At 42.1% G+C, this 13,727-nt stretch overlaps 1 protein-coding gene across 1 annotated transcript in view; it reads left to right on the plus strand.

The window, feature by feature from the left end:
* The first annotated feature begins 8,791 nt into the window (after positions 1-8,791).
* The window catches only part of dcc (DCC netrin 1 receptor), a 397,984-nt gene continuing 393,048 nt past the window's right edge, over positions 8,792-13,727 (plus strand). Inside the window, exon 1 of the mRNA XM_049603936.1 lies at positions 8,792-9,465. Within this exon, the coding sequence (XP_049459893.1) occupies positions 9,348-9,465 (118 nt within the window). The 5' untranslated portion in view covers positions 8,792-9,347. The remainder of the gene's footprint in view (positions 9,466-13,727) is intronic.

Genomic DNA, 13,727 nt, shown 5'->3' on the forward strand with positions numbered 1-13,727 from the left:
AAATGGCAAGAGAAGAAGCCCTCACATGTCCAGTTTAGATTTTAACAAATGACAAATCATCTGTAGTCCAGTGAATCCCAACAGCTGTATCTACCGCACCTATCACATGGAGAAATAGGGAACGTGCTTATGGTTTTGAAGCACTGTAATTACTGACCATCAACAGCTAGCTTTATGCTAGCCCTGTTTGCGTTCACAATGTTCCTGTAGAAACAGGTGACCAGCCTTACGTTTTAAAACCAGCCGCTGGTGATTTGACCAGCTGAGTTGAAGGTGACACCACCATGGGGCTTGAGTCATTCTCAGATTGGCCAGTTCACACCACTGCAACTTTTATCTGCAACGTTTTAAAACAGTTTTGTCTCATTGCAAATCTTTTGTCTGATTTTGGCCTTACACTACATTCATTACTGAACAAAAAATAATAATAAAAAATCACATCACTGTAATGTCTTACAGCTCAAGACGAGTTAGCAGTGTCTGCTCCGGTCCTACCTTGGGGTGGGATTCTTACTCACTTATTGGTTTTCCAGTGGCACTTTTGGCCATGATGCTGAGTCAAACCATGCAGCACCGATTTGCTTTTTCTTTGTCAGTTTAAACATGTCAAGCTGTACAGGGCCACGCCTGAGATGGACTATCTTTGGAGTCGGGCCAAAAGCGCGCCTGTCTGCCACCAGGCGGGTTGGAGTGAGGACTTGCCAACTCCAGCCAAGCCCCGATGACCCCCCTTCACCCCCTGAAATGAGCATGTGTTGCGATACTCAACTGATGTTCATGCATGAAACCAGAAAGAAAAACTTTTTTAAAAGTCTCTGTGTTCAGCTATTAGTACTTGCAGTGCAGCTTCATAACTGAATCTCTGTGGTTTGAAGTTTTGTTTCTCTCCTTTTTCCTGGTTGTAGTTTTAGTTATCTGCTTTATTTTACTGTTTCATGTTTGCTTACAGCCATACAGAAGTCTCGCTAAGTTACTGCTGATAAAAACTTGACATGTCTTCATTTTGCTGCGTTATGTAGTGTATTAAGGTCTACTCTGAAGCTTTGGAACAGATGACCAGTTAGGGGCCCAGGGTCTAAAGTTTATATGGTCAGGGTCAAGAAGGTATTTATGGCCAAGGTCAAGGTTTGGTGAAGTCCAACTAGAATATATCTCTGTCGTCTGTTTAACTTTGTCTCACATTTCACAAACACAACCAAGTCTATATAAGCAGGGTATTTGGAGCTGTTTTTCAGAGTAGTTCATATTGGCTTCGAACTCTCTCACAGGCATCCTAGGCGCTTGATATGATGCTGTACTTCTTGTAATAAACCTTTTCTGTATACAAGTAAGACGGTGTCAGCGGATTCTCCTTCATCACCTTCACATCATCGCTATTTAATAAACAACAGTTACAATTTAAGTTTTTACATTACAAAATAAGGGGGGACTTTTATTCTGAAAAAAATTAAATTGTGTTGATCACAGAATTGGCAGAACTTTGTTGGCAGCTATTCTTCAATAAAATAAGTCTGCTAATACAGCAGGGAGCACAAGCACAAGCAGAAACAGCCACAGTGAGATGCTTGATGAAGAGCTGCAGAAAACAGGCTCTTACTGCACTTCTGCAAACAGCTCACCTCCAACAGGTAAATGTATTTATCTGCCCTGCTGATAAATACACACTCGTGGCAAAATAACAGGCTGGTTTATGGCTTAAGGTCCCACCTTTAGTTGTGGATTGGCCCACTGCATCATCAATTCAAGGTAAGCCTATCATCTTCAAACAGGTAGCCCTGTTGTAATGGAGACACAAATCCCTGCTGGGCTGCTGGGCTGACGTGTCTAGTCAAAGCCAGTCATGCCAAGCCAGAACTTTGATGGAAAAATAACAAATGACACCCTTGCTTCTCTGTCCTCTTCTGGGGAGAAGCAAACTGAGCAAACTCCATCCACTGAAAAAGACCATGAGATGCTGCGAAAGAAGATCACATCACAAGAAAAAGAGGAAACTAAAAGGAGAATGAGAACTTCAAAATTAAGTGTGTGTTTTTACAAACTCAACACAGCACAACCCACTTTTCCTAACCCGCCTGAGCAGTTAGGAACCACTGCTGCAGATGGTTTTCTGATGGCCAGTTGTTTATTGAAGAAATTTGTGAACATGTGGACACCCCTAGTGTCTGTCTTTTCTTGTCCAGACCAGCAGCATTGAGCTGCATCCCTAACTACAAATCTAAGACAGTGTGTGTGTGTGTGTGTGTGTGTGTGTGTGTGTGTGTGTGTGTGTATTCATATCTCTCAGGCAGTCACCAGAGACCCCTGCACTAAACACTCTGGTTGCACACACACAGTCTTCACAAGCCTGGCTTTTAATTTCCCGTCTGACATTAATATCCGTTCATAGATGAACACACACACATTCTGAGGTTTCATTGTCTCCCACTGCTGTGTTAGTAGATCTGAGCTGCTGATCTTTATGATGAACACACACACACACACACACACACACACACACACACACACACACACACACAGAAGGTACAGCTGTGTAAGGAAAAGAAGGAGAAATGACAAAAGACAGGGAAAATTCCATTCCATCAAATGGAAATGTTGTTAATGTCCTGTGCGTCCACTAAAATTTGGAGACTGTGTATGCTCTGTCTATAGGTGTGGACAACTCACTCATGGGGGTACAGGTACCACTGGCAACAACAGTTTTGAACTGAAGGAGCATTACATATGAGCAGACAATCATTTTCAATCACACTCACATTAGTTGCCCTCTAGACATTGTCTCACCTGGATGAAGGTAATCTTTTGTGCGGTTAACGCAGTCAGCTTGTCACTGAAGATGGAGACCTCCATCATGGCCACCAGAAGAGAAGGGGGAGCAAGGCAGCAGCCTGATAAATACATGCTATCAGCTGTATTGTGTTCTAATTGGCTCCTATTGGAGGGTTTTCAATGTGAAATAAAGAAGGCTTTGTTAGACAGTGTCTCTCTCTCTCATACACACACACACACACACACACGGACACACATGCACATACATACACATCCATGCACATGCACACAGACAGAGCTGCAGTGTTTAGTCTGCTGTGAGTTCACAGTCTGATAATCAGTAATTAGGTAATTCTGTGTGTGTGTGTGTGTGTGTGTGTGTGTGTGTGTGACAGAGAGAGAGAGAGAGAGAGAGAGAGAGGTTTGTTTATCAGCTGATCAGACTCACACTGAGAGCAGAAACACACACTGATGATCCCTTGTGTTCCCACCTGAGGTTTGTGTCTCTGTATCATGTCTGTCTGTGGATGTGTGTGTATAGTTGTGTGTAGCCACATGTGTTTGTGTGAGTAGTGTGCACAGTCACAAATGGTTGTAGTGTGTTACCCTTTTCAGAAAGTTTCTGAGGTGTAGTGTGTTTGTAGTCAGTTAAACTCATGGTTAGCTTGCCATGGTATGCTATGATGTATTTGAAGAAAATTCATTCTTATAATGTGGGACTGACTGGACATGTTAACATACTTTCTGTGAAAATGGGACATGGACATGACGATGAAAACTTAGAAATACATTTTGATTACATTTCATTCAAGATGTCCAACTGAACCTTTTGTATTGTATTTTATCTATTTTTTGGTCACATTTTCAGTATGGGAAGGCAATGTTGCTCTGTCAGGTCAACAGTTTGGTCCAGATTGAAATGTCTCAACAACTGTTGGATAAACGACTGATAAACTACAATGCTGACCATGGTAAACATTATACCGTAAAACCCCAATTAAAAGCCTAGTCCCATAAACACCCAGTCCCTTTTACCAGCCCGGTGTGGTGACACACTTTGACAAACCAGACCAGGCATCTAATTGAGACAGTCCATGATAGATCTGGTTGCCAAGCAGTTCATTTTTTTTTTATAAGTTCTTCAGATGTAAATAAAAAATAATCCAAGTTATGAATATTGATAAAGTGGTGTGTCAGTATGCCACATGCAGTTATCCTTTGGTGCTGTGAAACAAGACCTTTAAGCTGCGTTTTCACCAAAATCTTTCAGTATAGTACCTTTAGAACAAAAGTAACTTCTGCGGACATATGCCTAGACCCTAGATCTAGTGGTGTAGTCTATGTGATATGCAGGTATACACCGTATACCCACTAGAAAAGGTCAATGATTTGCGTATACCCACTTAATGCTCGAGGATAAACAACATCATTTTGTGACAGCTTTCACACGTTGATTAATTCATTAAATTAACCCAGTCTGTGTTCACATGACTTTTGGACCTCTGAGGCTTCCCTCACCTGTGATGATCCAACAGCAACAAATTTCTTTCGCGGGCATTCTCGGCACAAATGTGAAAATCAGCAAGTGATGATGAAGCGAAAATAACACCAGACAACACTTTTTCAGTGTTTTGGTTGGAGAAAAAAACACAAAAACAGCCAGATGAGGATGAAGCTGAGGCTGTTCTAAATACCCTGGAGAAGGAGCCAGACGCTACCATAACACCACCTGGTAAGTGAAATTAGCATAGCAGGGGATTGTTGGTATATTTAAATATTGTAACATCCCTCGGTACATAAACCACTACCATCAGCTGGTTTCTCGATACTTTATTCGAGAACAATGAGGCTACTGTGGGCCATAGCCAACATCAAAACAAGCAAATGAAATTCTGTCATAGTCAGTAGCTGACCAACTTTTAGCTCAGCTCTCTCACTCACCAGGTTACACACTCTCGCCCTCAGAACATCCCCAGTTTCCACCCACCTCTTTGCCAAACAACCCATCGTCATGGGAATGACAATGACTGACAGGCTTCTCAACCCTTAAGTGTATGTCACGTTCATGAACATCAGGGAAAACACAGAACTATGTACGGTTATACAGTATCCAAAACTATAGAGTGATAACTTAGATACTGTGTGTGTGTGTGTGTGTGTGTGTGTGTGTGTGTGTGTGTGTGGTCATAAACAGAACACAATGTTTATATCTTCTTGTTTCCATGTCAGCACATGTAAAAAGGATCTAAACAACTACCTTAACACCTTAAGATCCAATCATCACTGAAGCGTATGTCAGAGACAACAAAAATACATGCAGTCGTCAACATTAATTCATGCACTAAGTCAAAATACAAATAAACATTCCACTTTAAAAGTTGCCGTTAGCTGCCATCAGTGAGCACAGTGAATTAAATTATTTTTTCTCAGTCTACAGCCCCTGATAGAGGCAGCAAAACATTCTTTCACTTTACACTTTTCACTTTCTTTACACTTATAGTTTATTAATGTATGTAAAACTTAAAACGGTATGAAAAGTGGTTACATCATCTTAAAAAAACAGCCACAATTCACCCTTGAGCAAGACTGACAGTTCACAATTGACTATTCAACAGACTGTAGTGTTTCTTTCTTCTTTTTTTTTTAAAGATTATTTTTGTGGGCTTTTTGCCTTTAATGACAGAGAGAGAGAGAGAGAGTGGGGACTGACATGCAGCAAAGGGCCGCAACCAGATTCAAACTCTGCAGCGAGGCAATGCCTCTGTACATGGGGTGCCGGCACTATCCATTACGTTACCGATGCCCCAGACTGTAGTGTTTCTAGCTCCACCTTTTAGTATTGGATACGTGTGATAGATGCCCCAGCAGAGGGGTAATGAAGTTTAGGGACGGTTTTATTGGTACCATACACAACTTTACACAATGAAAGCAGGAAAATAACCATTTTATTGTGTTTCAAATTGAAGTGAAATGAACCGGACTGCTTGGTGGAAACTTAAATCTTGTTATACAAATCATTTCCCAGGTCGTCAAATAGCAACAAACTGTCATGCCCCTCAGTGTCTCATGGCGACGTGCAGAGGGGCATGACGTGCAGAGCTGAAAACAGTTGCGGCTAGGATTAGGCAATGAAACTACCTTGTTAGATTTAGAAAAAACATAATGTTTTGGGTTAAAATAAGCACATTTGTTATGTAACACACTGATGTTAGTGATAGTGGCGTCAGTGTGCGATGATTGTACGTGAAAAGCTTAATGTATAATTAAAACTACACTGACTTGGTTTCACGCGGGACACAAACTGCGGTCTCCTGGATGAAAGTGTGGTTTTATCTGACACGTCCTCCTCCCCTTTCTTCCACCCTACATGGACTTTCTTGCTCTTTATACTACCTCAGTTGCTCTCAACATCACATATTTTCACAGATGGATTTACATTGCAGTTAGTTGAAAGCCCACTGAGTCTCATAGAGACATTAAAGGATGCCTTTGGCATCGATATCACATGTCACAGGGTGTGACATGTGATATGGTATTTGATGCCTACTAAATGACAATGGGCTGTTATGATTATTCTTAGCTGAGTGGTATTTTGCCCTGCTTTTTTCTGATATTTTATGCATGTTTGTCTTTTAATTTCTTTTTATTTGCCAATTCACATTTTTTATATTAGTTTTTTATCCTTAATTTGTGGGTAGGTTTACTTTATATATCCCAATGAATTTCTGGCCTCCTCTGTCCCATATATTTCACTGCTTTTATCTGTTTTTATGAAGTCTGTATACCTGCATAATAAACTAAGACTATAGCCATATAACAGCTCACAGCACCTCACAACCTGAGTTTGCTTATGTTGTCATGGAGATGGTACAGTTTTTATCTTGTGTTGTTAGTATGGAACTTGGGTCTTAGGATGCTTTACTGAATCTGAATCATTTAGCTGTGGAAATAAAATTTTGCCAGGTGATGTTTAATCGAAGTTGAATACCCAGTCATGGACTCTCATCTGAAACTTTGAACCTCTAATAAACTCTGACAGCTGACAGTCTGCAGGAATTCAACTTATCTTCTGCCAGGAAAAGAAACAAATGAATGAAAAGTTAGATATGATTCAATAAATCTGCTCACGGTGAATCAAAATGAGATTAAACTCAAAATGTTATCAATGAGGTAATAATTTGATATTTGTCAGAGTCAAAATTATAAGGCAGTGACCCTTATTTATCAATCTAATGTACAAACCAGGGCTGATCAGAGTGCAGACATCATCTAAGGATAGGGTTCACGTGTTATTTATCAGATGTTTGTATCTCTCCAGTTACAGTGTAGGAATGTTCAGGTGATGATGAATATGGCAGCTGAAAGCCCCTCCCCAATATATTCTGGATTTAGTGGGCTCACCTTGAGAGTAAATGACATGAAGAGGTGTAATAAGACCAAGACGAAAAACTTCCCTGAGCAAGCGATAGAAACACTGGTACCCCAGGTCCAATTTCACCAACTGGCTCTATTTGGCAGCCTGAAAAGTGGCATCAGAGGAAGTCAGAAAAAGTCAGACAGTGCACAATCTATCGTAAGCTGAGGTTGGAATATTTAATTTATACGTCCATGTATGTAATAATCATGAAGGTATTGTAATGTTCATATTAAAGCTTATAACTGATCCAGATTGAGGAGTGCATGGCAGCGCTTATGGGGTCTGTTTTCATTTTGGGCGTAACAGGTCATGGAAGAGACCCAGACGCTCCACCTGTGTCTATTTGTCTAGGCTAATAGTATTTACATAATTACATTACTGCAGTGTTTGGTTATTTCTTTTAATAATGTTTTCATGACAAATAATATCAAACCAGGGTGGGGGGTTTGAACCCCGGGCTGGGGGAGCCCTCCTGTGCAGAGTTCACATGTATTCCCTGTGTCAGTGTGGGTTTTCTCCAGGTACTCTGGCTTCCTCCCACAGTCCAAAGACATGCAGGTTGATTGGAGACTCTAAATTGGCCGTAGGCTGGCTGCCTGTCCAGGGTGTTCCCTGCCTCTCAGTCAGCTGGGATAGGCTCCAATTGTTATAAAGTTATGGAGATTAGGTTAAGCAATAAAAGTTACTGTGGCAAGGTTTAGGATAAGAAACATGGTGAGGACGTACCTTAAAATGACTCAAAGTTCACTCAAAGTTCAAACAGTACCAAACACCCATCTCCTGGGGAAAGTCGTCGGGGAGGTCCTGCGTTTTGTGACCCACTGACCACCCCAACTTCCCTTCTTACAGACCACTCGGGACTGCCTTTCTTTGATTACTGCCATCATTGCGTTAGTTGTATGATCCCAGCCTTTCAAAATGTGTGAGTTATGCACAAATTACTGGCTCGTGATTACATGGGATATGTACACATTTGGGTGCATTACTTTTTGTAGGAAAATAGTTTATGAGAATAGCCTGATTTGGAATGATGTAAGAGAACTGCTTGGATGGAGACAAATGGGGCAAAAATGAACGCATCCAGGTTTCATGTTTCCATCACTGCTAATTGGAGCTGGAGCTGATAAACACCGGTGACTACTTTAGAGTTATTTGTCCCTGAGAACGAATAGCAGTTTTAATCTTTCTCATGAATGACACAATCTTCATTTAGTCCTATCATCCCATAACACTGATTTACAATGACTATTTTCATTTTTACATTTCATCATTTTCTTTTATTTTGTTCTTGGCGGAAATGGGCTTCCATACAAATCAAATTATAAAAAAAACCCAACCCAAAATTCTGCATATGCTTATCAGAGAGTACACTGATGAACTGATGATTTTTCTCCCAGCTGTAATTGAAGTGTTAAAGTTCCCGCTGTGACCAGAGAGGGCAGGAGAGTTCAGCTAATCTCTTTCCGCAGCTGTCGGGCTCCAGCTTCTCTTCCACCCCGCTCGGCTCCAGCTCCGGGCTTTACCTCCAGCCTCTGTAGATCAATAGCTCTGTGCTCTGCCTATGCCTCTCTACCTCCCCCCTCTCTCTCTCTCTCTCTCTCCAGCTGTAGAGACCTATAGAGAGAAGAGAGAGAGAGAGAAAGAGAGAGAGAGAGGGTTCGACTCGCTCCCCCCACACTCCTCTTCCTCCTCTTCCAACCCTCTCCATCCGTCCTCCCCGGCAGACGGAGCAGACCTCCGGGAAGGCAGCGTGGATTTTAACCCTCCTTGCATCTGTGTGAATGGGAATCAGCCGCACCGGCAGGAGTGATGGAGACTCTGCCTTCATAGTTACTGGAACTTATTTCTCATCCCGAAAAGAAGGAAACTAACCGCGTGCGTGTCAATTTGGGATTTTTCTTTTCTTTTTTTTTCTTTTTGGGATCCAAGCCCGATCGGGGAGGGTTATTTTGGGGAGAGGAGAGGTTGTTTTACCCCCTCTCTCTCCTCCTCATCATCCTCCTGACTCACCATCCCGTGGGCTTTTTTTCTTATTATTTTGAGTCTTAATTGACAGTTGGATTCTGAGGAGGATTTTCCCAAAAGAAAAAATCAAACAGCATCAGGGTTTGCGGGTGTCTGTTCCTGTGGTTCCTCGGGCTCATCGGGACTGGAGCAGGGCAGCATGGAGCATGGATGTATTGGTGATGTTTGGGAGGTGCTGGTGCGGAGGAGGAGGAGGACAGGAAGATTCTACCTGCTGCTGCTCTGCTGGCTGCTGGCTGCTCTCACCACAGCGCACGGTGAGTGGAAAAAAAATAATAAATATATGCGTGATTTCTGCCCCCATCCCGCAGTGTGTGTGTGTGTGTGTGTGTGTGTGTGTGTGTGTGTGCGTGTGCGTGCGCGCGCGCGCACGTGCGTGTGTCGTTGCTGGTTGCGCCGGTTGCCGCAGACCAAACGAAAATTGACACATTTGTTGCGTCTCCCTGTTGGCTGCAGATTAAACCCATGCTGTAACCCGGGAGGGTTCGGGTCTGAGCTGGGTTTTACCGGGCTCTGTCGTGTGTGATCAGGCTGGAGGCTGCAGGGTTTCACTGGGTTTAAATGGATTTCACTGGGCTTCAGCAGGTTTTAGAGGCTCTGATCATGTGTTAGGCTGCAGCTTTGAACCGGTTTTAGTCAATGTTACTGGGTTTTACCTTCCACTTCACCCAAAATAACGAATTCACTGGGGCTGATCAGGTTCAGGCTGCAGGTCTGACTGGGCTGAACGGGTCTGATTTGGTCTCTATGTGTTTCATGGGGCTTTTCTGGGTTTCACCTGATTTCTGCTAGTCTGATCATGTTGGTTTTACTGGGTTTAAATGGATTTTACAGGCTTGGGCAGTCTGATCATGTGTTAAGCAGCTGGTTTCAGCAGGTTTTAAGTGAATTTTACAATTTTTTGCTTCTGCTTCACTTTCAGTTTCGCCCAGAATGATTAATTTTAATGGTGCTGTTCAGGTTTAGGCTGTTGGGTCTGACCGTGTCTGTGCCAGGGTTTGCCTTATTTCTGTGAACCCTATGTGTTAGACTGCAGCTCTGAGCAGGTTTTAGTGAATCGTCCAGGGTTTTGCAGCTGTTTTACCCTCAGTTTCTGCCAGAATGAAAGGGTTTAGAGGAACCGATCAGGTTTAGGCTGCTGGGTTTGACTCTTTTTTTTTACACTCAGATTTGACTTGTTTAAATGGATTTTACTGGGCTTCAACAGATTTCAGTGTGTCTAATCATTTGCTGCTTTGAGTTGGTATTAGAAAGTCTTTCAGGATTTTTTTCTGCCATAAGTTGCTCCCAGAATAATATTTGGTGCGTCTGATTGGCTTTTACAAGGCATTGCTGGGTTTTTATCAAGTTTGTTTAGGTTTATACTGTATTTGATGATGTGCTGGCTGCTGGTTTGAGCAGGTATTAGTGAATGTTAATGGGTTTTGCGGCTGTTTTACCTGCAGGCTCTCTTAAAAGGACTAGGACTGATCAGATTGAGGCTGCTGATTTCCGAGATATACATAGAGTACCATATTAATTCCAAAGTCAAATTGCTGTGTTACCCTCCAGCCAAATCACACAAACACAAGAACAGAAAGTGCTAAGAGCAAAATCATATAAAAGAACTACTACAATGAAATAAAACAGGACCATACTCTTTAACTCTATCTACTGGTTGTAATTTGGTTGTGTTGGGATTTAACTGGTTTTTACTGGGTTGAGTGGGCTGCAGCTGCTAATAATTTATCTTACAAGTATCTGGTCTGTTGGTGGTCTCTTTGTGTTGATACACACAGTATTTAGTAATAAATGCCATCAAATTAAAATGGTCCTTATAAAGAACAAATCGTATATAATCATTTATTCATTCATTTTCCGTAACCGCTTATCCTGTAAGGAGTCTTGGGGGGGCTGGAGCCTATCTCAGCTGACACTGGGCAAGAGGCGGTGTACACCCTGGACAGGCCACCAGACTATCACAGGGCTGACACATAGAGACAGACAACCATTCACACTTGCATTCACACCTACAGCCAATTTAGAGTCACCAATTAACCTGACGTGCATGTCTTTGGACTGTGGGAGGAAGCTGGAGAACCTAGAAAAAAAACCTGCTGACACGGGGAGAACATGCAAACTTTGCACAGAAGGGTTCACCCAGCCCTGTGTGTGTGTGTGTGTGTGTGTGTGTGTGTGTGTGTGTGTGTGTGCGTGAGATCATAGCAATAGTATCCCATCTTAAGACCTTTGCACACCAACTCTGTATTTTCATATGCATTTTAAAAAAACGACAAAAAAATCTGTAATCCTAAAATGCTCATTACGCACAGAAAACCTGCACAAATCTGATGCATTTTCTTCTATTCATTGCGAAAATTTGTGACCGCTTTCTGCTTGTGTCTCAAGTTTGGCATCGCAGCAACCTGAAGGGGCTGAACTGTCCTCCCTCTCTCTATCTCCACACTGTCGCTCTTTATCTTTCTGTGTGCTGTTCTCATCTTCTATTTCATCCTCTTCCTTCTCATCATCGTCCACCTGTATATTACTATCTAACCTGTTGAAAGTAGCCTGTCCGAGTTGCGAAATGAAACTGTGCACCCCGTTAATTGTATGTGTCCTGTAGGTTTTGCACCTGTTCCAAAAACTTCAATAACGACTGAAAGTTTTAGAGTCAGTGTGCAATTGTGATTGACACAAGGTGAGATTGTAATAATTTATAAATGTGCGACAATTCCGGACAAAAAATATGACTTCAAGCACAGGAGGTGGGCCTTCAGTAAGCAATGGAAGCATTGAATTCATCCAGTGCAAACCCCTATGATTTATGTTAAATGCTAACATTACCTTGTGTTTGGTGGACTCTGGGGACTAGTGCTAGACTGTACGATAGACACACTGTTTTGTTTCAGCTTGAAATGATCCCCTACTGTGGACACTTTCTGTCGTTTTCTTCGGCCTGTCTTCTTTACCCATCATTGTTTTGCCTCCATTTTGCAATTTACAGCATCAGATCATATCGCTGTCCACAGTGTAAGTACACTGTGTGACAGAAATAATTATCCATGCGAGACCCAGTTCCCTGCATATGTATAATATTAATATTATTAATGTGTTGATATTATAAATGTACAATGAGTAGATATCAGATCTGTAAAATATTGTGTCGTAAATATAATATCTCTTCCACTGATGAACCAGCTCTTAAATGGATAGATGGTTCAATCCACTTTGAATGTCCTGAAGCATTGTTTAAGAGTCTGTTTGTTGGGTTTGCTTTATGATTTTGGTTACTAAATAAACTGATCGGAGAGCTGCAGGACTGACTCACCCTCTCTCTTTCTGTCTCTCTCTCTCTCTCTGTGAGTCTCCTGCTGTCAATAAATTATGTCCAAACACTTCAATTAAGCTAATTGGTGATAGGAGAGTGTGCACGCGCGCACGCGCACGCGCGCACACACACACACACACACACACACACACACACACTGTAGCTGCTGGATCAGCTGAGCAGTCCCCCCTCAGTGTGTATGTGTGTGGTTTATATTCCTTCAGCAGCTCAGCTGTAAAATCCTCTGCTGAATATTTTACTCAGACCGAGCATTTATCTGTATGGATGCTACAATACACACACACTCTCTCCCCCTCTCTCTCTGTCTATCCTCTCTCTCTCTCTCTCTCTCTCTACTCCTCCCAACTCATTCATGAAACCTTCATACACACCGATTCAGAAATTTTACTGAACAGCAGACAGAATACCTTTACAGCAGCAGGTCCTGTTCACTTTCGCAGGTGTGTTCAGGTGCTTTGTCTGTTTAAACTGGAGAGCCAGCAGTCTGCAAGTTATTTCACAGATGAGTTCCTCTACTTTACCTGAGGGAGGGTTAATCAGTGGGCAGAGTCTTTGGTTGGGATGAAAACCTGCAGGCTGTTGGTTCACCCGGGCACATGATCACCTGGTCTCACCAACATTTAAATGGCAAATTTTTGCAGGGGAATTGATTTATTCCAATTGCACTGAGTTTAACTGTGGTGGTGAGCGTTGGCATGCAAATTCATACCACTGACCAAGATTAAGCTATCATAGCTTATTAGCTGTGTTTCACCATCTACTTTTGTTTTACCCTCCTCCGTCAGAGTATGAACTGCTCTACAAAAGACACATGGCTTACAGATAGTTATGAGACAGGAGCTGATGGTACAGATATGTTGTGTGAATAAACTGTGTGAACTTATTGTCCTGTCAGTGACAGAGATAGCTTCCTAACTGGCAATTACTGTGGCAAAGAACAGATGGGACAGGAAACAGAAGGGGGAGAGTGGTTTAACATATCCTCACACAACGATTTGTATGATATCCTATGAATTGGAGCTTTACAAATGGCGTTATGTACTTAACATTAAGTTACATACTTAATGAAAAGTTGTGCTGTTAAGACTTTGGCAAATAAAGTTACTGTGGTTAGGTTTAGATAAGGAAAAATGTTGACGACATATTTAAAAAATCAGTCAAAGTTCACTCAAAGGTCACATGGGTTTG

This window comes from Epinephelus fuscoguttatus, linkage group LG18 (assembly GCF_011397635.1).
Source record: "Epinephelus fuscoguttatus linkage group LG18, E.fuscoguttatus.final_Chr_v1".
NCBI classification, from domain to species: domain Eukaryota; kingdom Metazoa; phylum Chordata; class Actinopteri; order Perciformes; family Serranidae; genus Epinephelus; species Epinephelus fuscoguttatus.